The following is a 23,232-nucleotide window of genomic DNA, read 5'->3' as shown; positions in this document are numbered from 1 at the left end:
AAGTATTAAACGGGGATCAATCAAAACATCATGATAGTCATCATTACCATCTAGCATGTAAGTGATATGTGCATGACAGATTGATACACACCCAGTCAATGAATTTTGGTTAGAACCCATGATCTTTTGTGCTGCTAACGCAATGCTCTATCACTGAGCACATATTTAAAGGCAGAGTAGGCAAGTTTAAGTCTAAAAAAAGTCTAAAACATAAGTTTAAACTGTCTTAAATACCAATACATAAGTAAAATGTAAGTACTCTGAAAAAGAGAGTATAAAAATCGAGTGTCTGTAAGACCTCTCATGACTGTTTTAAACACAGCTAATTATTTCCATTTACTCCACCCCTCCCTTCTGATTTTCTTCTAAACACATGCCCCAAAACACATGAACGCGCGACGCTGACCGGCTCTGCTGGGAGAAGCATTTACCTGAGACGAGCGGACAGAAAGGAGCACTGTGCATGTAGTAACATCATGTCACAATCACATGTAATAATACACCTAACTTTATCACTATGAATATAAACAAATAGGATGGCTTTTAGTACTCACTATTAATCTAGCATATCGATACTGGTAAAGTTTAAAAAATATTTTGTTGGATCCGGTAACAAACAAGCTAGTTATATTTATAAGACAAAGCTAAAAACAGGTTGCATTGATACACGTTTTTTTATTACCATCAGTTACACTGTGATGAAGGTGAATTTCGTGGAAGATTCATAACATGTGTTTTGCATGTAAGAGTTTCTGTGATAAAAGCATTGTTGACTCTGATGAGGACTACACATCGGAGACAATACCACGACCACATCGTCGACTCGGGGAAATGCCACGCGATATTCACTCTCGTTTGATTTCTTCGTTTATTCCTTTTTTTTGCCTTCGCTAAATGCATATGCAGGTACTGTTAGTTCTGAATGCTCTTTTTCTGCCGTACTTTTGCTCTTCCTAGAGTGCCTTGTGCACGTTCAAATCAATCGGGTGTGCGCATGTGTGGGCAGATCCTGTAGCAACAGGGGTGGTGCCATGGTTGCGATAGAGAGATAGTTGCGCAAGCCAATCATTTGTTTTGTCCCAAATGGAAATAATGAGCTGTGTTTAAAACAGTCGTCAAAGGTCTACAGACACTCAAGTTTTATACTCTCTTTTTCAGAGTACTTACATTTTACTTATATATTGGTATATAAAGACAGTTTTAACTAATTTGTAAAACAGTTTTTAGATAATTCCTGCCTATCCTGCCTTTAATGCACATGTTTATATATTGTATTAACAACTTGTTGTGTTTATTTTTTTAAAACAATATCTCTTTAGAATCTTATGAAGCACAGGTATTTTACATGGGCTCTTCAATACACTCTCACACTTACTTAGACTGTGTTTGTTTGGTGATGTTTTTGATTGTAAGCCCCTCTTTGCCAATAATGGCCCCCACGAACTGTGTGGGCACCAGCATACGCAGAGCGAAGTCTGGCTGTTTTTGACGAAGCCCCAGGGAGCCTCCAGAGGTCCCCGGTTGGGAATCTTGTTCCCGTGATGACCGTCCACCCCGACGATTCCGAGTCGCAGGCAGAGGCGAAGCAGCATCCATATCCAATATATAAGACACTTTAAAGGAGTAATCCTCAAACTTCTCTTCTGTTAACTTCTCTACAGCTCTTAAGAAACAGAGGGGAACAATTACCAACAGAATGCAATGGAAATTAAATGCTACAGTGTTTGTACCAGGGTTTATTTCTGTTATGCAGTACCTACTGAGCTCTGTTACTTTTAACAAATTATTAAAAAGTCTGTGTTGTGATTTAAGGAAGCATTTCTAGAGTCGAACTCAGACCAGCCTCTATGTAAATATGTTATGAATATGTCACCTTCGGCAAAAGTGACTGCGGTTACGCCCACTGAGTGGCAAAAGACAGAGCGGCAGAATGAGTATACAGTGTGAAATCAGTGAAAATGCGTCGAAATGAGAAAAAGCTGTTGTGCGATAGACTGTACTAACAGATTAACAAGAGCTATCATTTTACAGACTGACAAAAACACCGACAGGAGAAATAAATTGATCATTCATTCCAACGTCCACAGACCACAGGTGTGTTGATAAGCTGCTAGGGTCACTATCAACCAGAGGTTTTACTTTCTACTTAAACGTATTTTTTCAAGTATTTGTATTTTATTCATGTTTTTCTTTGGAAAACATACATTCCAAAGCATATTATCATTATTTTTACTCTATTACATTTCATAAATACGAGTTTTTGTTTTACATTTAATATTTAAGTACATTAACATACTTTTACTCAAGTAAAATTACACAATTTAAATGTAATTAGGTATTAAATAAATTTTAATATCCAATATAAAAGAATACACACTACAGTATGATTCTATGCTTTAGAATGTAGTGAAGTAAAGATTTTCACAATACAAACACCCTAATAAAGCACAGATGCTTGGAAAATGTAACTAATGTAACTAAGTATTGTCCACCTCTGCTATCAAGTCCGACTAAATTCAATTTAAGCTGATAATAGTCAGTTTTACTGGCATTTTTGCAGCAGTCGCTATGAAAACCAGCCATTTTGTTGAACGTTTGCCACTCAACAGGGCGAGGTCACGTGAAAAAGTGACGTCAATGCATACCCATACTTGCACATGTTTGTGCTGCTGTTTCCCACCATAAATGATGATGTCACTTACTAAAGGATGATGTCATTAAGGACTGGGCTTTTGTTAGTTCAACAAATTACAAAGTTTAGTGTATGTAGGGATATTAAAAAATGGGAAGATCAAATGCAAAACCCTCTAAGTGCATCTAAAGTACTATTCGGTTTCAAAACGTCGTTTGAGTATTAACATGTCCCCCACGAAGTCTGTAATTTTATGTACAAATTCGGATGCAACTAAAATTATTAGGCTATTCCAGAGATGGGAGTGTCTGTTTCATGCGTTTGCGCATTGCAGAAGCTCACATGTTCTGGATATGCTTGTTTTTAATGTTTGAAATATTGCTTTAATCCTTAAGAAGAAGAAATCATGATTAATAACAATTTATTATCTTCATTATTTAACATTACTATTCCGGAGTGGAACAAAATTAGGTTGAGTTTCTTACCTGATACTGATATTACAGTGGCCAGATTTGGTTCGTCTTGATTTAATTATTTTATTCCGCCGAATGGGAAAAACATCCATATTAGAATAAATGGGACTCAGGAAGTACAATATACACGCATTAGTAAGACCTTACGGCAGATCACGTTGGCCAAAACACAAAAAGAACAGTGTTTTCAAAAGATATTGCTTAATAGGGCTTAATAGTTAGTAACTGAAATGCCTTATTTTCACAAAATGTCACTTTTCACTGGTATTTAACAAATTTGACTTTGTCTTTCGCTGCAAATGTGAATGTGGTCCACACTTGATTCGAGCACCTTCGTTCATCTATTTAATCTTCTGTGCACTTAAAGGACTTTGCTGGAAAATCGACATGGCTTGCTTTTAGCGGATTCTGCCAACAAAGCGGTATTTCTGAATGGCCTATGGCCAGGATTAAACGAATTTGAAGTAAAAGTATTTGATGAACGTATAATGTGTCGAGAGCATCTGGTTAATATCATTATCTCATTTTTGACAGAAGTGGCTTTTGAAATCTGAATTCATCGATTATGAACTGATTTTCATCCTTAAAAATGTTGAGATTATGATGTCCAATATGTTAAGACACACAGTAACATGTTAACAGGAAAATGTACTGCGTAACACAAATGACCCCTGGGTTTTTTTATGCAGAGTAAATCAGGCTTTTAATTGGTCGCTTACATTTTAGCCTCCTCTTTTGTTGAGTATGTGACATTCACCACTGCTGTTTCTGTATCAGTGTTAACTTCAAAGAGAAGGAGAGAAAGAGCAAATGAAGGAAAAGTGAGAGAGAGAGTATGTTCAGAAGTGGTATCTCAGTGTGACTGTGTGCTTCACATGGTTCATTCTGACAAACAAACACAGTGCTGTGAAAACCCACTTGTGTGACTGCATATAAAACATGGATTACTGTGTTTTAGTCAGATGTGAACTTCACAGCACTCTTCATTACAAAAGTTTATATACAGCTATGCACGATTCTCCTGCTAACTAAGCTCTGAAACTGTTAAAGGTCAAGTTGTATTATATTCTATTGTATGAAGGGTACGTTTCGCATTTCAAGACATTTTATTGATTCGTGTGCTCCCTGGGAACGAACCGGTTATCTTCCTGTTGCTAGCACCATGCTGTACAAGTTGAGCTACAAAACCAATAAATGAGCTGAACAAAGATTTCGCCACATTTCTTCAAAGCCATTTCAATAATTACAGACAGAAGTCGCTCCTGACACATCAGAGGAAAGCCCGCCTCTTTATTGCTTAGATGGAGTTGTGTGTCTGAAGAACTAGACAGTCTGTCTGGAGGAAGTTGAGTGGGACAGGCTGGGCCGAAATCCAATGCTTCACACAAGAAGAGACCCACCAAGCCCAGTATGAGGCAGCTTATGCGATCAATCTCAGAACCAACGACTGTCACCAATGAAAAAACATCAAATCATAAAGTCTAAAGAATTGGTGACAGCTGCCTTTAAATCATGTCAAAATGATAATATTTACGAGATAAGTGTACATGTGCCACCACAAAGTTGTATTTACCAGTAGGAAACTGTGGGCTTGTTCTGAGGCATGACTATGAGTTGATGAATGTCAACTGAAGTGTCATGGTGGACTATGACTGCTCATATTACAGATGCACAATATTGGATTTTTTATGTACATTCATTTGTTAAAGGGACATTCCACTTGTTTGGAAAATATGCTCATTTTCCAGCTCCCCTATATTTAAACATTTGTTTCTTACCATCCATTCAGCTGATCTCCGGGTCTGGCGCTAGCACTTTTAGCATACTGTAGCTTAGCACAATCCATTGAATCTGATTAGACCATTAGCATCACACTAAAAATAACCCAAGAGATTCTATATTTTTCCTATTTAAACTTGACTCTTCTGTAGTTACATTGTGTACTAAGGCAGACGAAAAATTCAAAGATGCGATTTTCTAGGCAGATATGGCTAGTAACTATACTCTCATTCTGGCGTAATAATTAATTACTTTGCTGATGTAACATGGCTGCAGCAGGCGTAGTGATATTACACACTGCCCGAAAATAGTACCCTGCTATTGAAAGTAACCAAGGGGACTATTTTCGGGCAGTGCATAATTTGGAAAATTAGCAGAGCTGGAAAATTAGTATATATTAAAAAAAAGCCTAACCCAATTCATTCCTTAGGATCCAAACAGGGATGAATTTAGAAGTCACCAAACACTTCCATGTTTTTCCTATTTAAAGACTGTTACATGAGTAGTTACACGAGTAAGTATGGTGGCACAAAATAAAACGTGGCGATTTTTAAGCGGATAAAAAATGAGAACTATATTGTATAGCGGAAGAGCAGCGCAGTAACATCATCACTTCTGACTACTCCCCCTCTCACTCAAACGTCTGTTAATATTACTGCGCCCAAGGTTGAAGTGCTGCAAACTAAGTGCTCTTCCGCCACACAATTTACACTCACCTAAAGGATAATTAGGAACACCATACTAATACTGTGTTTGACCCCCTTTCGCCTTCAGAACTGCTTTAATTCTACATGGCATTGATTCAACAAGGTGCTGAAAGCATTCTTTAGAAATGTTGGCCCATATTGATAGGATAGCATCTTGCAGTTGATGGAGATTTGTGGGATGCACATCCAAGGCACGAAGCTCTCGTTCCACCACACCCCAAAGATGCTCTATTGGGTTGAGATCTTGTGACTGTGGGGGCCATTTTAGTACAGTGAACTCATTGTCATGTTCAAGAAACCAATTTGAAATGATTCGAGCTGTGACATGGTGCATTATCCTGCTGGAAGTAGTCATCAGAGGATGGGTACATGGTGGTCATAAAGGGACAGACATGGTCAGAAACAATGCTCAGGTAGGCCGTGGCATTTAAACGATGCCCAATTGGCACTAAGGGGCATAAAGTGTATGCATGATGGATCCATGTTCTCATTCTGTTTAAGCCAAATTCTGACTCTACCATCTGAATGTCTCAACAGAAATTGAGACTCATCAGACCAGGCAACATTTTTCCAGTCTTCAACTGTCCAATTTTGGTGAGCTCATGCAAGTTGTAGCCTAATTTTCCTATTTGTAGTGGAGATGAGTGGTACCCGGTGGGGCTTCTGCTGTTGTAGCCTATCCGCCTCAAGGTTGTGCGTGTTGTGGCTTCACAAATGCTTTGCTGCATACCTCGGTTGTAACGAGTGGTTATTTCAGTCAAAATTGCTCTTTTATCAGCTTGAATCAGTCAGCCCATTCTCCTCTGACCTCTAGCATCAACAAGGCATTTTCTCCCACAGGACTGCCGCATACTGAATGTTTTTCCCTTTTCGCACCATTCTTTGTAAACCCTAGAAATGGTTGTGCGTGAAAATCCCAGTAACTAAATAGATTGTGAAATACTCAGACCGGCCCGTCTGGCACCAACAACCATGCCACGCTCAAAATAGCTTAAATCACCTTTCTTTCCCATTCTGACATTCAGTTTGGAGTTCATGAGATTGTTTTGACCAGGACAACACCACTAAATGCATTGAAGCAACTGCCATGTGATTGGTTGATTAGATAATTGCATTAATGAGAAATTGAACAGGTGTTCCTAATAATCCTTTGTGAGTGTAGTTCTCATTTTTTATCCGCCACGTTTTATTTTGTGCCACCATACTTACGATAGGTATGTATTAATTTGTCTAAGTTGAGGTAAGAACATAGTAAAATATTGAAAAACGGTGGTGTTTTCCTTTAACTGTTCATGATCCAATTGTTAACACCCCTAGCAACATCCCTATACCAACACATCTCTACATCTGCGTGTAAATAATATTGGCATAACTTTCAGTATCTGCCCGATGCCGATTTTCGGGCGATAATATTGTGCATCCCTAGACATAATTAGGTTTCACTGTGAATGTTGACAATACAAGTCTAAAGAAAGTCTATACAAATGTTTTGTACAGTTGATAAAGGATAGACAAGGCTTTCTTCTTTTTCAACAGGCAACAACAGGATGGCGTACCAAAACTACTTATACTTTATAGGAATAGGAAGTGTAATAAAAACATAATGCATCGATTACACACCAAAAGCTTCCTGCCAGACAGGACGTGTTATGGACAGACACAAATATGCCGTAACATTTATTTTTTCCAAAACAAAATCACAAATCATGTCATAATTCATACAATCATACAAAAATTACAAAAAAAATTGCATCCAAAAACATTCTTGTTTCGGGTTCCCTTCACTCTGGTGAGCCTCCAAATCAGGGGAGTCCCTCCCCTTAAATAATAAGTGGTCACATGACACACATGTTAAAACCATGTGTAAATGGTGATTTGCCTCAACTGGGAGTACTGTATATGAGAGAGATAGACCGCAGGCACCTACATTTACCTTCACATTACCACGCCGCACCTCCCTGAAAAAACACACATTACAGCTGGAGTCCTGCCACAGTCTCCCACTTCAATCCACATGCTGCCGCTCCGCCACACTGCTCATTCTGACCAGAGCACTGAGTTCATCTCTCTCATGCACTGTCTGCCTGTAACTTCCTCTCATTCACACTCCAACACCCTGCCCATATAACTTCCACTTCTTTCTCACACACACAATTACAACCTCCAAACTGTTGTTGTTTTTTTGCTAGCATGTGTTGATGTGATTTAAGTCAGGATAATGTGTGATCCAAATGCACACATTGTCTCTGTAGTTCAGTCTGTTTGTAATTATATGCAGCCACATGGGTACATCGGCACATGTGTTACTGTATATGACATGGTCTGTTCGTTCCCTGAAAGAAAAGACTCTTTATTGTTTTATAAATGGGTGGCTGACATAAGACAAAAAGTATGTTTTTATTCAACATATTTTAGGTGAAGTCTTTACCTTGTTCCACATTTTCTACAGTACCATACTGTGCTAAAAGGCCATCCAAGACCTGCAATGAGAAGAGTATTATAAGTTATACAGTACTCACACACACACCCTGTCTGTGAAAACCGAGCTAAAATTATTTATTTATTTATGATTTACTGTTTTCTACATAAAATCATCCTAAAGAGTACTCTGTATATAACCTTCATATCTTTAATATTGACTGCTTAAAGCCATGTTAAAGGTGCAGTGTGTAATTTTTAAAAGGCTCTCTTGACAAAACTGCAAAATAATATACAAAACTATATTATCAGGGGTGTATAAAGACCCCTTTTTAATGAACCGTTTTTATTACCTTAGAATGAGACGTTTTATCTAGATACACAGAGGGTCCCCTTCCGTGGAAGTCGCCATTATGTGCAGCCATGTTTCTACAGAAGCACTAAACGGACAAATTTTTTTATAAAGTTTCTCTATGTGTTTCAAAAGCGAGGGGTGAGCAGTGGATTGAGCCGTTGGTTGCAATTCGCAACCTCACCACTAGATGCCGCTAAAATTTACACACTGCACCTTTAAGGATTGAAATTAAATCTACGATTCCTTGATGCTCCTAATCAGGGTGCGATTTGTGAAAAAATCGGAGGGGGATGTTTTTCAAATATGTTTATTTATTAAAAATAAAATATTAAGCACCGGCTTATATTGATTATTCAGAGTATTAAGCTATTTCATGTAACTGTTGAAATAAAATATTTATAGAAATGTAACCAGTCCTATTCGCACCCGCCCTGAGCAAGATTCGAACCGCTCTGGTCTGGCATGAGAGTCGGACGCTCTAACAAGAAGACTAAAGCCATGATAACGTCTGTCACCAGAGCAATTCTTGAGGTAGGAACTAGGAAGTGCGGTTTACTTTTACTGCACAGCTATTATTGACTAGCTGGCATCTGTTACAGAAATTTAAAGATGCCATAGAATGCATTGAAATAATTTGTTAAATTGTTCTCTGATATCTACATAGAAGGAATGTGACTTTATTAAGTGCAAAAATTACCCAGAGACTGTTTACATGTCCATTTACAACCCTAGGATTTGCCTTTAGAATAAAATGGTCTATTATTACCTTATTTGAAGTGGTCATGAATAATAATGTTGAGCTCTGCTCTGATTGTGTGTGTGTAAATAGACACAGCCTTGCATCAGACAAAGATACAGAATTTGAGGAATAATCAATTGTTTGGAGATTGTAAATGGACGTTTCTGAGTTGTAAGTTTGTTTGTTTGTTTTTTCATTATGGAACTGCAAAACATAACTGTAACATCAATAATTTAGCCTAAACGCTAGCATATAGTGCTAACTCAAAAGTTATCACTTTGGTTTTAGCATTGTAACCACATTGTAATTAATTAATTTAAAGTTGGGGCGTGCATCTTGACTGTAACGTCATGGTCGATGTTATGTTGAGATTGGCCTGTTATCCAGAGGTCTTTTGCATGCACAAGGTTTACATCTAAGAGTGGTGTTTGAGGCTCACAATATGTCATTACTATTTACACAACTCTTAATATTCATCTATGTCGAGATAAATACAGTTGTCCATTCTACGGCACCTTAAATAAAACAATTACGGAACCTAACCTGTGCATAATGTAAAATTACAGGAAAAAAATTTGTATTATGGAAAACTTCTGTAATTTATCGTGCCCAGTATTTTACAGTTATTATTTACGGGTATTATTTTACAGTTTTTAACGGATTTTTTTACAGTGCAGAATGCATTCCTTCTTTATGCTTTGCGCTAGACATTAAAAAATACTTTTAATTTAATAGGAAAAATGCAATGCACGCCGCAATCTTAATAAAACAATAAATAGGCTATATATGCCTACTTAGACAAGATGTCAGACTTCGAAAATAGCCTGTTTGATGACAGACTTTTTTGTTTTCCTGTGTCATCCTGGGAGTTCCCCTCGATCCCATTGACTGTAGTTTTTGCTGTTTCATTCTCATATATTATTTCTTGGATTTGTTTTCTCATGTATTATTTCTTGGATTTGGTTCTGTAAAAATACGATGATATGCTGCTTGGAATCCTTTTCATTTATTATTTGGCTGTTTTCGCGCTATAAACTTGGTACTTAGTGACATTTGGAAAATCTGGGCATGGATTAAAAAAGGATCATGATATAACCTGTCACCTATTGCCACAGGAGCGGAAGCGCTGACAGTAACACTACATTCCTGATTTTAGTGTTGTTTGCACTATTGCGTGGTAGCATTTTAACTTACCAGTATATTAAATTAACTTTTTTTATGGCTGTTTATTAACCATAAATCAGAGGATAAAAATAATTAATTAGAGGCAGGGATATAAAGACAAGAGGGGGGATAATCCCCCCATCCCCCCAGCAATCACACCCTGCTCCTAATAATCTAATAATTAGATTATAAGTCTTTAGTCTAGATTTTCACACAACTTGAGAAAAAAACTTGCTGTGTTTGCGTCATAAGGATTTTTGTCATTGAATTCATCAAGGCTCATCACTCAGATACACATGCACTGAGCCAATCGGTCCGCCCTTATTGTTGTGCCCGGACATGGATGTGTTTTGCAGAGGAAGTGCAAGTGTGTATACGGATGGGAAATTCTCAAGCATCGAAATGTGTACTGTCAGTTACAGAAGATGCACACTGAATCCTGACCACACACACACACACACACACTAAGCGCTTACACACTTACCTCCCACTGCAGATGAGGAGGAATGTTCCGGATCTGAATCTTCCGACTCCTGCGGAGACAGAGGGAAAAACAGAAAGTGTGTGAGAAAGAGAAGCAGAGACACAAAGAAAGCAAAAGAGAGAGAAAAAAACAGAAAGTGAAAGAGACACAAAACTGAAAGTTAAAGAGATGATGAGGGACCATAGACAGAAAGTGAAAGAAAGAGAGAGTGTGGTAGAGAAATAGAAAGAGAAAGAAAGAGATGTGGTAAAAAGGAAATCAGCAATTTTCAGCAAAGATGACGCAGGTAACAATAAACCACAGTGACCATTGTGATGTGAAAGTTTAGTTAAGATAAAAGTTTGGCACAGTTTACCTTTATACATTTTTATGATTATTAATATGAACAATGACATTAATGTTATAAAACAACATATATGCCCTGAAAAAATGTGCTTTCATTTATTGACAGATACCACTTTTGTCATGTAAAAACATCACTATAAAATTTGCGATCCTCAACGTTTCACTGCGGGCACCTATCCAATGACACATGCTTGGGAGAGAGAGAGAGCGTATGAGCGAGCGAGTGACTCAAATGGATTATTTAAGTGAGCAGGTCCCACGTTCACTCGCTTTCGCCAGCGAGACTGTTTCTGCTCTCCTTCATTCGTCGGGTCCGACACTACCCAGCAGCCTGCAAGCTTACCGACACCAAAGCCACACAAACCGCTCCACCGCAAGCTGTTAACAACTACATTAAAATGAGTGGAACCGAGCTGGCCGGGGGAAGTCATTCAAACAGCAGAGAGACAGCAAGAACGAGACATGTGAGAGGTGCTTTCAACGTTCATTATATCTCTTTTCTACAGGTAGACTTTGATGAAAACAAACATAGAAAGGGAATTTAATACAGACTAAAGCTGCCCTGAGAAATTTTTCACACCAGTAGAGAGCTGTGCTCCACGTGAAATCTAGCACTCACACAGTTCTGTAAACCGTGACACTTCTTCCACGCCGTGTAAGCCTCGGCTGTAGCAGACGCATCACCCTTGGCTTCCCTGTGGCCTGTGAACTGTCAATTCTTCTAAGCCTCCTGTTGAGGAGGGGCAATTTGGGATATCCCAGTAGTTCGTGCCAGTTCGGCTAGTACATCCAAACCTCCATCACTTCATTCTGACATTACATAGGGTAGACCAGAGGTCTACACAAAATAGTTTAATAAAAAATGACATTCATTTAGGATATGCTCAGTAAGTGTAATATCTTCTGCCTCTGCCCGAGAAAAGGTAGTGTGATCATTTTTCTTTGAAAGAAATTTAAAGCACTTTACAAATAAAACATTTTCATACTGCTGTCTAAACTTTAATTTGAAATCCAAAAATATATATATTTAGAAATATATTTAGAAATAAAAAAAAATGTGGACATCTAATATTCTCTAATATAATGCTGTTTAAATATATATTTAGAAATATATTTAGAAATAAAAAAAAATGTGGACATCTAATATTCTCTAATATACTGCTGTTTAAATATAAATTTAAAAAATGAATGGCAGATGCTTATTTTGTTGTTTCTAATTTGTAGGAATTTATCATTGTAACACAAAACAAAGTATTAAAGGGATTATTTCACAAGACTTTTTAAGAGGTAAAATAAATCTTTGAGAGTACATATGTGAAGTTTTAGCTCAAAATACCATATAGATAATTTATTATAACATTTTAAAATTGGCACTTTGTAGGTGCGAGCAAAGATGTGCCGTTTTGGGTGTGTCCTTTATAATGCAAATGAGCTGATCACAATGATGGTGGTTTGTTGAAATTGAAACACAATTGTGCTGTCAATTATTTTTCTCTCTCTTTCTCTCTACACTGAATGACATGGTTGGATAGTGCAGATTAAGGGGCGGTATTATATAATAAAATCCCCTTCTGATATCACAAGGGGAGCCAAATTTCAATGACCTAATTGTTCACGTGCCTGCAGAGACTGGTTTACTAGGTTGATAGAAGCACTGGAGAGCCTATTATAGCACTTAAATATGGACAAAGTCAGATTTTCATGATATGTCCCCTTTAAATAACAGTATTTCAAAATAAAATTCAGTGTTTAAAATGCCTAGCAGTCAGATATGGTGGGAAAGGCTTCAGTGTATCCATCTTCTACAACTCTTCAGTGGATAAGTCAATAAAATGGACAGATTAAACCTTTCAAATGCATGAATAAATGTTATCTTTGCATCAGCTGACAGACTTTTTGCTGTAGACACAATAATATCATTTAGTTAAGTTACATTTGGCCCAGACCGTAATGGCGTTTTTGCAAAAAAATGTGTATTATTCTTATTTAACTCCTAAGACCTGTTTTTGTTGTTTGCACCATAATTCCTTATTTTGTGTAGCTTGAACTTGTTGTACACAAACGTGGACAATTACACTGCTTCTATTCTAGTTCAATTAAGTCTGAAAAAAGACAAAGCAAAGCTCAAGTGTTAGCAGGTTAAAGTTTATTTTTGTCCCATAGTATTGCGAGAGGTTTCTCCTTGTGATTAGATGTCAATTCTGTTAATCTCCTCCGTTAGGTGATGACAACGTCCGTCTTCAAACCAATCATGAACCTGGGGCCACATTTATAAAAGTGCAATGTAGGAACTATCCTACATTTAATCTAAGACCATTTCTGAAATGATCGTACTTGTGATTCAGAGAAAAGGTACGTACGCACAAAAAAATGTGCATACGCCTCTTTTCCAGATGTTTCCAGGTGTATGAATCACAAATGATCTTAAAATTGTGCGCAGCTGAATGCTCTTAGAACTCCGCCTTGTAAACACACATAATTTAATTCATTAGCATATAAATATTAAATTATCAATGGCCAAATTCTCTCACTGCTACAATGGGCGAGTGGTAAGAAAACATATTTGTTGTTGTTTGCTTAAGTTTTTAATATTTCTAAATTCTAACATGGAAACTCGAGTTAAGGCGATTATTAGTGGACCTTTCAATTGAAGGGTTTCATTTAAATATTTTTACACGTAAACGTAATATTTGTGTCTTTAAAGTTTTGTTTCAGTTTGCTATGCCTCCAGCGCGGCGGTGTAAAAATAAGATAATTTCGACTTTAAAATTCAAAGATCGTATCCTAAACTGTCGGGATTATATTCCATATGGATTCATTTGGATTTACAAATGTTGAACATTCAAATCGATGCATGGGAATAATTTATATTAATTTTTGAAATACCCACCACTCTTAAATGTCGCATGTCCCTTATTGTACACCGAGGCTTTTCAATGTAGTTCATTTCTGTCGTTTTAATTATTGAATTCGATCGTTTTTACTTTCATTCAATAAAGCACATGTTCTGTAACATTTATATGTGCGTTAAACACCACAAAACAATTTTGCTATATTTTTTCATATAAATGCCTCTGCTATCAAAAGGTCTTAAAGGTCTTTAAAAGGTAAATATAATAAAAGTGTGTCTCTTTTCTACAAAAAGCAAGAGAGAGATTGCGGGTTGATTTCTAAGGCAAGGAAGGAATGTCAGTGATGGTTCAATGCTCTTTCATGCCATGCGGCAACCAGTGTTGAGGTTCAAGTGCCAACGTCGCAACAAGTGGACGGCCTTTTTTTCTGTCTCTCTCGCTCTTTCGCTTTCTAACCGCTAAAACCATCCATGTTCTTTCCTTCTCTTCTCCTCCATCTCTCCTCCACCCTGCTAGGGTGGAAAAAGTGACAGTGCTCTCCACAACTCTTCAGGGGCTCCTCATATTCAGCATGCCTGTGGTGGCACTGGATTACTGAGCCCTTCCTGGACGAACACTCGCTCAGATGCACACGCCCTGCCCATCACTGGATGATCCTGCTAAGCCTCAGCACTTTTCGGTAGACACACAATAGTGTCTACCTTTAATAAACCCATCAACACATTTGCATACACATGGATACCATGTTGTGTGACTTGGAGGTTAGTGCAAATGGATATGCGTATGCATGGATGGTGCTGATATGTTTTGAGTCCTATTAATTTGTGCCTTCCCCACTGTGCCTATTAATAGTATCAAAAAAGTTCAAAAACACTTCAGCAGATTGTATAAATACATGCATGCCGCCATTTAAACATAAAAGCACTCAGAAACTACGAATGAGCTCACAAGCAAACATGGAGAAGTTTTGGATCTCTGAGGATCAATTTATGATGTGCCATCGGGAGGGGGCAGCTTTATTAGCTTGTTATTTTCGAAACTCTTCACCCAGTATTTGTTTATATTCATGTGTAATGGAGCTGAACCCAATGCCCTTGTGCAACCAGTCTCACAGACCCCTTCACCCCAGTCCAAAACCACCAGCACTAGAAGATGCAGTCTGAATGCGCTGCTTACCTTATGTTTGTCGAACGCAACCAAGCTGTCTGCTGCTGGTTTAGAAAAGGGTGCCAGACAACTAAATAAAAAAACATGCTGCTCAATTTCTGCCTTTGAATATCTGAGGGTGGCCACGTTCATTTGAAAAGCTAATATTTACAGCAGCCAGCTGCAGCGCAGGAGCTCGAAAACCCTGTCGGCATGCACGCGCTCACATACAGATCCTCACATCCGCGCCGACCGTGCGAAGGAACGTTCACCGCTTAGCGTGTCGTGCAGCGGACGGGTCAGAATGGGACCATTCACCTTAGGCCAGGACCTCTCAGACCTGTTCACGACCACCGTCCGATCATCGCTGTCAGCCAGACAAAATTTTATTCACCATACATAAATCACCAAGCCACGGGCACGTGAGCAGAGGCGTCTGATGCCGTGTCGAACGGAGCAAAAACCTTTCAGCTGTTCCCCATTGGAGAATAAAGTTTGAGGAAAGCAGGCATACCTCACGTTTCTTTTCTGTGGACACAACAAAGACAAGAAGTGGACTGCAATCTGTACGGAAGAACAAGCAGTGAAAAAACACTGCCAGTCATAAAAGCATAAAATACCACATTTGGTTGCAATTCACTCGGAGCGGTTTTGGATTTGCCCAATCACCAGCACCCTTATTTTTAAGAGCGTAGGTTCACCTGAGCCCTGGTAACAATGCTAATGAATACAAATGTCTAACAATCACACCAGAAACATTCATTAATATTGTTTCTCTTTAGCACTAAAATATTCAGCTTTAATCCTCTTGCCGACCAGCCAACATGCAGGCACAGGTGCCAATTAGATGGGAAAGCAGCACAGACGAACACAATGGCCATTTAATGTTACATTTAACAAAACACACACCAGATTCACAGGGGAAGCAAACGTGTATGATAAGTACCATTTACCGAAACAAAAAATGCACTCATAACCAGAGATGAGACATAGTGGCTCCACTCCATATGGGTGGCAGGACACATACACACACACAGTGCAAAACTCACATCAGACGACTCGCAGCTTGCAAGCCACAGACGGCCAATATTCCATCTCTGTCCTATACATCCCACAGTGTGGCCTCATAAAAGAGTAAAACAGATTCGAAACAGAAGAAGAGCTTTGTTAAAAGTTTAAGAAACATTTGCTCCCCCCTAAGTTAGATGCATAAAATAGAATCCTACTTCAAATGTCTCGTATTTGGTCTGTGAAGCCAAGCAGACGCTTTAAAAAGCTTACATTCCTAGATTTTATAGCTTTGGATGCACAGGAACGTAAAAAGCCTGGGTTGAATTCCTCATCCCCAGTAGCTCCATGATAAAGAAGCATCTATATTTGCGTGTTTTCTTTCCAACATGGTTTTCTTGGATGCAAAGAGATTATGGAGAAGAGATTGGAAAAATGTGGAAACGTAGTTCTGGAGACACTGGAATGAACTTTTTAACTTTACTCACCCATGATGGGGGATTTTAATGTGGCAGTCCACATTTCCTTAAATGCTAAGTAGTGCTGTGGTGTAGTGAATAAAGATTTGAACTGATAGGGTTTATAAAAAATTACAACGTACTTTGCTCTTACAGTTCCACCAGGCATTCTCATTAAAATAACTACTTACCTGATTATCAATGTGAAAAATATGTTTGTGTTGTTGTACTATAGTGCCATGTACAGTGCAAGATATTAATCACATCAACGTCGCACACCTGTGTACGATAGGGGCGTAGGAGAGCAGGACACGAAAGTCCAAATATTGACAAATGAAAAAAGAAAGGTCCCGCACACTATCCACTTGCAAAAATAGAAATTGGTTTATTGCAATGTTTCGATCTCTCAATCTTCTTCAGGCATCAAACATATATTACATATATACGTCACTTCCGTGTATGTAAGATAACTTTTTAAATACACGGAAGTGACCTATATATTTAATATATGTTTGATGCCTGAAGAAGATTGAGAGATCGAAACGTTGCAATAAAGCAATTTCTATTTTTGCAAGTGGATAGTGTGCGGGACCTTTCTTTTTTCGGTGCAAGATTTTACAAATACAGCGCAAAACAATGCAGCATCTGCATGTGTATGAAGATGGCGCTCTGCTTAAATTCAAATGTATTTAGAGATGCAACAACAAAGCCATGAAAAAACTCTGTATCACGCTAAAACATGACACAATCAACACACTACTATACTATAAGCACCACCAATAATCACATATTTCTTTAATATTTCACCTAGACATTAATGGGACTAAATGGGGTGGCAAGAAGACTTTTGCTTAACTCATTGCCCGCCAGACTTTTTTTTTTTAAAGTTGCCCGCCAGCATTTTTTGTGATATTCATAGGAAATTGTCTTCTATTAATATTAGGGCTGTCAAAATAACTCGTTGATTTTGATTAATTAATCTAAAAAAAATAACGCGTAAAAAGATAACGCCGATTAATCCATTCCGTATTGACCTTTGAACCTGTAAACGTTCTAGCCACCATTCGACTGTTAAATGAAGGAGGGAGACGAGAACACGCCGGTGGTGACTGTATCATTGATTGCAATATTTACTTATAAAAAACGGCCTGATGGAAGTGATGATAAAAATAAAGTCGTCTGCAGCAAGGAATTTTTAAATAACACCTTTAGAGTTCATTCACTCTAAAGTACCACATCAATGCAAAGCATACAGGAGTTAACATTAATCCGGAGGTACGACCTAGCACGTCCCGTAATACCAAAGGTAAAGGGGCTGATTTTTTATTTAAGGTTTATGTTCAATTGCACAAAAAAAACCTGCAATTGCACTGTTAAACTTTTGCTAAATAATCTTCCTGAAGCACTTTTGAATTTATTTCCATAGCATATTACGGTAGGTCATTTTGTTGATTGTTATGGCCATTATTTGAATAGTAAAAATAATAATAAAAGAGTTTTTGAACTTTAATGTCACTAATGCTGATTATTTATTGATTCATTTAACTTGAAATATTTAATACTTTCACAGCAAAATTATGTATAAGATTAATTTAGACTAATTAATCAAAGAGTATGTAATTAAAAATGTTAATAGATTGACAGCCCTAATAAATATATAAACATACATCAAAGAAATGTATCAAATGAAAGAACAGAAAAATGTTTCATAATCTTTATTTGTTCTCTTTATACAACAAAAACACAACATTTTGAGCAAAAAGTCTAAATAATTGAATTTTTTTAGAGATCAGATTCAGAACGATTATCAAAACATACGCAGAGTTTAAAATTAGTAAATTCATTTTTACTTCAGTTTTTTTCTAAATTGGGTAAGATCTAGTGGATAATAGCGGAATTACAGATTACCGTAAAAACTTGTCAAGTAAGTGTCATTGGCACAAAAATGTTTTCTGTTAATTGACAAGATAACTTATCAATAGCGGGGAAAAGGTTAAAGTTGCATGTGTCTCAGATATTTTTACTAAGAAAAAGACTCGGGTGAGATTTCAAGATTGTCAAAACTGAGCACAGATGAGTCTGCAATCAAAAGTCAATATAGTTAAAAAAATGTATATGAACTCAAACATTTCTAATCAAATTAACCCAAATCCAGATTATTTTATCTACCATATTTTCCGAGCTATAAGTCGCACTTTTTTCATATTTGGCGGGTCCTGGAACTTAAGTTCAGGTGTGACTTATACGTCAAAATGATTTTATATGAACCAAGAGAAAGCATTACCGTCTACAGCCGCGAGAGTCCGCATATTCTGCTCCTGTATTTATGTAATTCAACAGTGATGCAGAATGACTTTGGGACCTTTTTGAACTTGATTTGGCTTGTTGTGTTAATTTAGCCTATTCAGCCTCCCAGGTATGTTCTGTATGCTCTATTGTTTATCATGTAAATAACTGTTTATGTTACTTTAACGTGTACAGACATCTATTCAGCCTGCTGTTCTGTGCTATTGTTTAGTTGAATAACTTGCCTTTCCAGATTAAATGTTTGTTCTTGGGCTTGGATGTTGTGAAATCATTTTCTAAATAAACGCGGGGTATAGTCCAAAGAAACAAACAGTAAAGCTTACTGTGCAAACCAAAGATTTGTCTGTTTGCAAGTGAGTAATAACCATTTGAAATGAATCCTCCCGCTTTATTGCTTCAATATCAAATGCCTATTTCTATTTTAAGTACAGTGATGAATTCCTCTTTCCCATTATTTCAAAATCGAATCTTTCCTGCCACAGTTTTGTAACAACATATAAGAACATAACGTTGGGTTTGCTCCACTGCTTTGCAATCTGTCAATCAAACAGAAAAATAAATCCAGATATAACTTATATTATAATTATTATGCGTTTATCAAACAACATGAATTAATTATAGTTTGTTTTAATAATTGTTAATAACAATTCATAATTATTATTATAAATAGCTGAAAAAAGTGTTTCTTAGTCATTTAAAATGTTTTGCTGCTCTCTATTTTTTATGCTTATTCATTGGCAAATTCGCAGACTGACAGTTTAAGATAAATATTTGTATATTGTGTAGTTCACAAATTAAAACAATACTAAAATATTGTATTACATTACATTGATTTAAACCCCAAATTAAACCATTTTCTTTAAACATTCTTCATTAACAATTATATTCAGTTATTTGTAAAGTAATGTCATTGTAAAAAAAAATCAAAGTAGTTTTCAGCTACTTTTTCAGATGGGTAGCTTGGCTGCAGTTTACTGACAAGTAGCTTGAAGCTTATCTAACTACAGTTTCAAAGTCGTTTCCCCAACACTGGTTCTTCAGATCTTTTTGGTTAACATGTTAAGAAATGAGTGGGTCAGCCTTCTTGTTAGATAAGTTGCTGAAGATGCATCTAGAAGGACACACACGAATGACTTCCTTACACTTAAACTGTTACAATGCATTGACGTCTTCAGATGTCACCACATTACTACCGATAGGAAGTGATTCTCACGAGAGTCACTGGAACACTGTGTACTTTTGTTACGCTTCTATAAAAAAAACCATGCTGGCAAAAGTCACGTGATATCCAGGCAATCTAGTTCTGAGATTAAGAGCATCAAAGTTTGATTTCACTCATGGATTTTTAATCTTTAAAATTTTTGACCTCACTTAGTCAATATTAAAGATATCAAGGTTTTATTTTACAGAATGTTCTTTACATTAAACCACCAAAAAAAATGACTTCAGCTGGATTTTCACATGCAGGGTCAAATATGTGACTATAACAGTGTGAACAGGCCAAACCACACAGAATCTGATCACGCAATTTTCACTATTAACATAAAAGTCACAAGACAAAAAAGCACCGCAAAACTAGCAGCAATATTTCCCCTTAACTCTTTGGTTCTCACGGGTCAAATCGATACCACAATTCTTTAATGGGCAAAATGAAAGATGTCATCGATATCTCTTTCTGTCTTTTCTCCATAAGGCCAGACGTGTACACACCCTTTTGGCCTCTCTCTCTTTCACACACAGTCGCTCTGTCTCTCAGAGAAAAGACTAATGAGAATGCAGCGTGTTCACCTGCCCGGTTGGGATCCCACATTATTATGCAGTGTGCATGAGGCAGATGTTTCTCATGGGCACATGGAGGAAGCACTTTTTTGTTTTTAGGGGCAGCGCTTTAAACAGGTTGAATTTAAAAATGCAACTTCTCAGGGAGAGTTTTAGCATTCTGTCCTCGAGCGTGCTGACAGCTTAACAGTTACTGTTACAACAAATCCACGGTCTACAGCAATAAATCTCATAACAATTACAGTCAGACTTAAAACTGAGTGCTGTGAGTAATGAGTCTGTTATAAGACATAAAGGAACCTGGAAGTCTTTACTTCTTTTTTTAAGAGGGGTAAATGTTTTGCACAATGAGTTACAGTATAGCCATTAAGTGTGTTTGCCTTATTTGTTAAATATCTGTCAGTTATCCTACAGTAACAACACTTAATTTTTTAGCACGGTTGCTAATAGAAAATGAAGAATGAGCGATGAATACACTGTCATGGTAAGGGCAATACTTCATTTGGTTTTAAAACAGCCTATAACCAGCAACCACAACAATGTCTTACGGCTCAAATTCATTCATCAAAACACCCTTGAATAAGATTTTTAAAATGTTTAACATGTAAGTCTACTATACACACAAATGTTAAGTAAATTCATAAATGCTTCACATATTCCAGACAAAATCAGCAAGATTATTTGAATATTCCCCAATGCATTACAATTATTATAAAAGAAATGCCTTGGCGAATATCAAAACCTTGTGTAAATTCATCTGAATTTAATGTAGGCAATTTTCATTTATAAATATACCCATTTGCACAGCAAGCAAGCAAGCAATGCTGTAACAATAAAACACAAAGTTTTCATTTAGAAATGAATTATAATAGAATTTTAGGATAAAATTAAAAGTCCTGATCATAGGGGGGTTTCCCAGACAGGGTTTAGGTTAATCCAGGATTAGGCCTTATTAATATTAGGTTATTTATGAAGTTTTTACAAACATACCTTACAAAAACACTACAGGTGTGACAAAATAATGTCAACGAAATATGTTAAAATTAGTGCTGGGCAAAGATTAATCGCGATTAATCGCATACAAAATAAAAGTGATTTTTTTTGCATAATATATGTGCGTGTACTGTGTCTAATTATTGTGTATATTTAACCACACACACATTCATATATTCATTTCAGAATTGTTTTATATATAATTTTTTTACATTTATTTTTAATATAGAATATATAAAAATATAAATAAATATACATAAACATGTAAATGTTTCTTAAATACATACATGAATGTGTGTGTATTTATTTATACATAATAATTACACACAGCACATACTCATATATTATGCCAAAAATCACTTTTATTTTGTATGCGATTAATCGCGATTAATCTTTGCCCAGCACTAGTTAAAATTAAACAGGACAAGGTGTTTTTAAATTCAAGCAGCTCAAACATGCATTTTAGTCTGGGACTAGGATAAGCCCTGTCCGGGAAACGGCCCCATAGTGTTTACATCAGGCTAAACTGACCCTGAATGTCGAAATAAATTAGTCAAATGAAACCAAAATGACCAAATTGCAGTAAAAAAAACTCTACTTGCCACAGGAAGACACAGAAGGCTAAACTTCTAAAATATACTAGATCAACTGATTTCTGCATCATTTAATTCATTCTCACTGTACACTGTTTACATCTCTGCACATGATCTGTGTAGTAGCCTAATATATTGTATATATTTTATTAATCATCTTCTTACTTATTTCTCTTCTTCTCTATTTTTGCACAGTCTAAAAAGAGTATGCCAGACCTACATTTCACTGTTTGTTGTATGCCTTAAAACTTGTATGTGACAAATAAAAATCTTGAATCTTGATCTCCATTACAGTGCGCCCCTGATCATGTGTTTTTTGCAGCCAATGCATTTAATGTGTTTTAAAAACTGCCAATTTCTATTGTATTATGAATGCTGCTAATGCTTTAAAAACTACACAAGGAAAGGATAAAGCTTTATTAAGTGCAATTCACAATCTAGTTTTTAATTTTTCAGTCTCCTCTAAAGAAGCATGAGCACCACATTCCTACAAATGTTTTAGGGTTTGTCTTAATCTCACATATCAGATATTATCCAACAATCAGTGGCGGCTCGTGACTGTTTTTTTCCGAGGGGTGCAAATTCAAAATAAGTTTTCGGAGTCTCATGTGTGTTGCTGGTGTTTTCAATATATGTGTTTGTTGAGTCATGTGAACCATGTGCATCACGTGTTTTGTCAAAATAAGTGCCTGCTGCACACGCGACAAAACCATTTATGATAAAAGAGACGTTCACGTTCACAAAATACACGCAAGACACTCCCTTAACAGTAAACTCTGATTACGCATGAGATTATGGTGAGCGTCTCTTTTATCCAGAGGTGTCATGCCCATTCAAACATTTTGCATGCAACCTCAAAATCAAAGAAGTTTAATATGCACAATATTATCAATTTTGTGCTGCATCCTTGTCACTTTTCGGAGATATTCGCTGTTTGATAGTGTTTTGATCGTGTTACATTACTTTATTCTGGTGGCAGCTCACAACATTTCCAAACCCC

General features: G+C 36.8%; 1 protein-coding gene across 3 annotated transcripts in view; it reads right to left on the bottom strand.

Annotated features, from left to right (window-relative positions):
• Positions 1-23,232, bottom strand: part of igf2bp2a (insulin-like growth factor 2 mRNA binding protein 2a) — a 64,788-nt gene that overhangs the window by 16,752 nt on the left and 24,804 nt on the right. For 2 of the 3 annotated variants that reach the window (XM_055216133.2, XM_055216132.2), the window contains exons 3-6: positions 10,752-10,800; positions 8,020-8,071; positions 3,825-3,888; positions 1,376-1,663 (exon numbers count right to left, since the gene is read on the bottom strand). In XM_055216133.2, the coding sequence (XP_055072108.1) occupies positions 1,376-1,663; positions 3,825-3,888; positions 8,020-8,071; positions 10,752-10,800 (453 nt within the window). Of the gene's footprint in view, positions 1-1,375; positions 1,664-3,824; positions 3,889-8,019; positions 8,072-10,751; positions 10,801-15,124; positions 15,308-23,232 lie in introns of those variants that run through there. The other variant, XM_055216134.2, reaches the window with a different exon arrangement.

Source organism: Misgurnus anguillicaudatus, chromosome 17 (assembly GCF_027580225.2).
Source record: "Misgurnus anguillicaudatus chromosome 17, ASM2758022v2, whole genome shotgun sequence".
NCBI lineage: Eukaryota > Metazoa > Chordata > Actinopteri > Cypriniformes > Cobitidae > Misgurnus > Misgurnus anguillicaudatus.
This window is presented reverse-complemented; position numbering and strand designations above follow the sequence as displayed.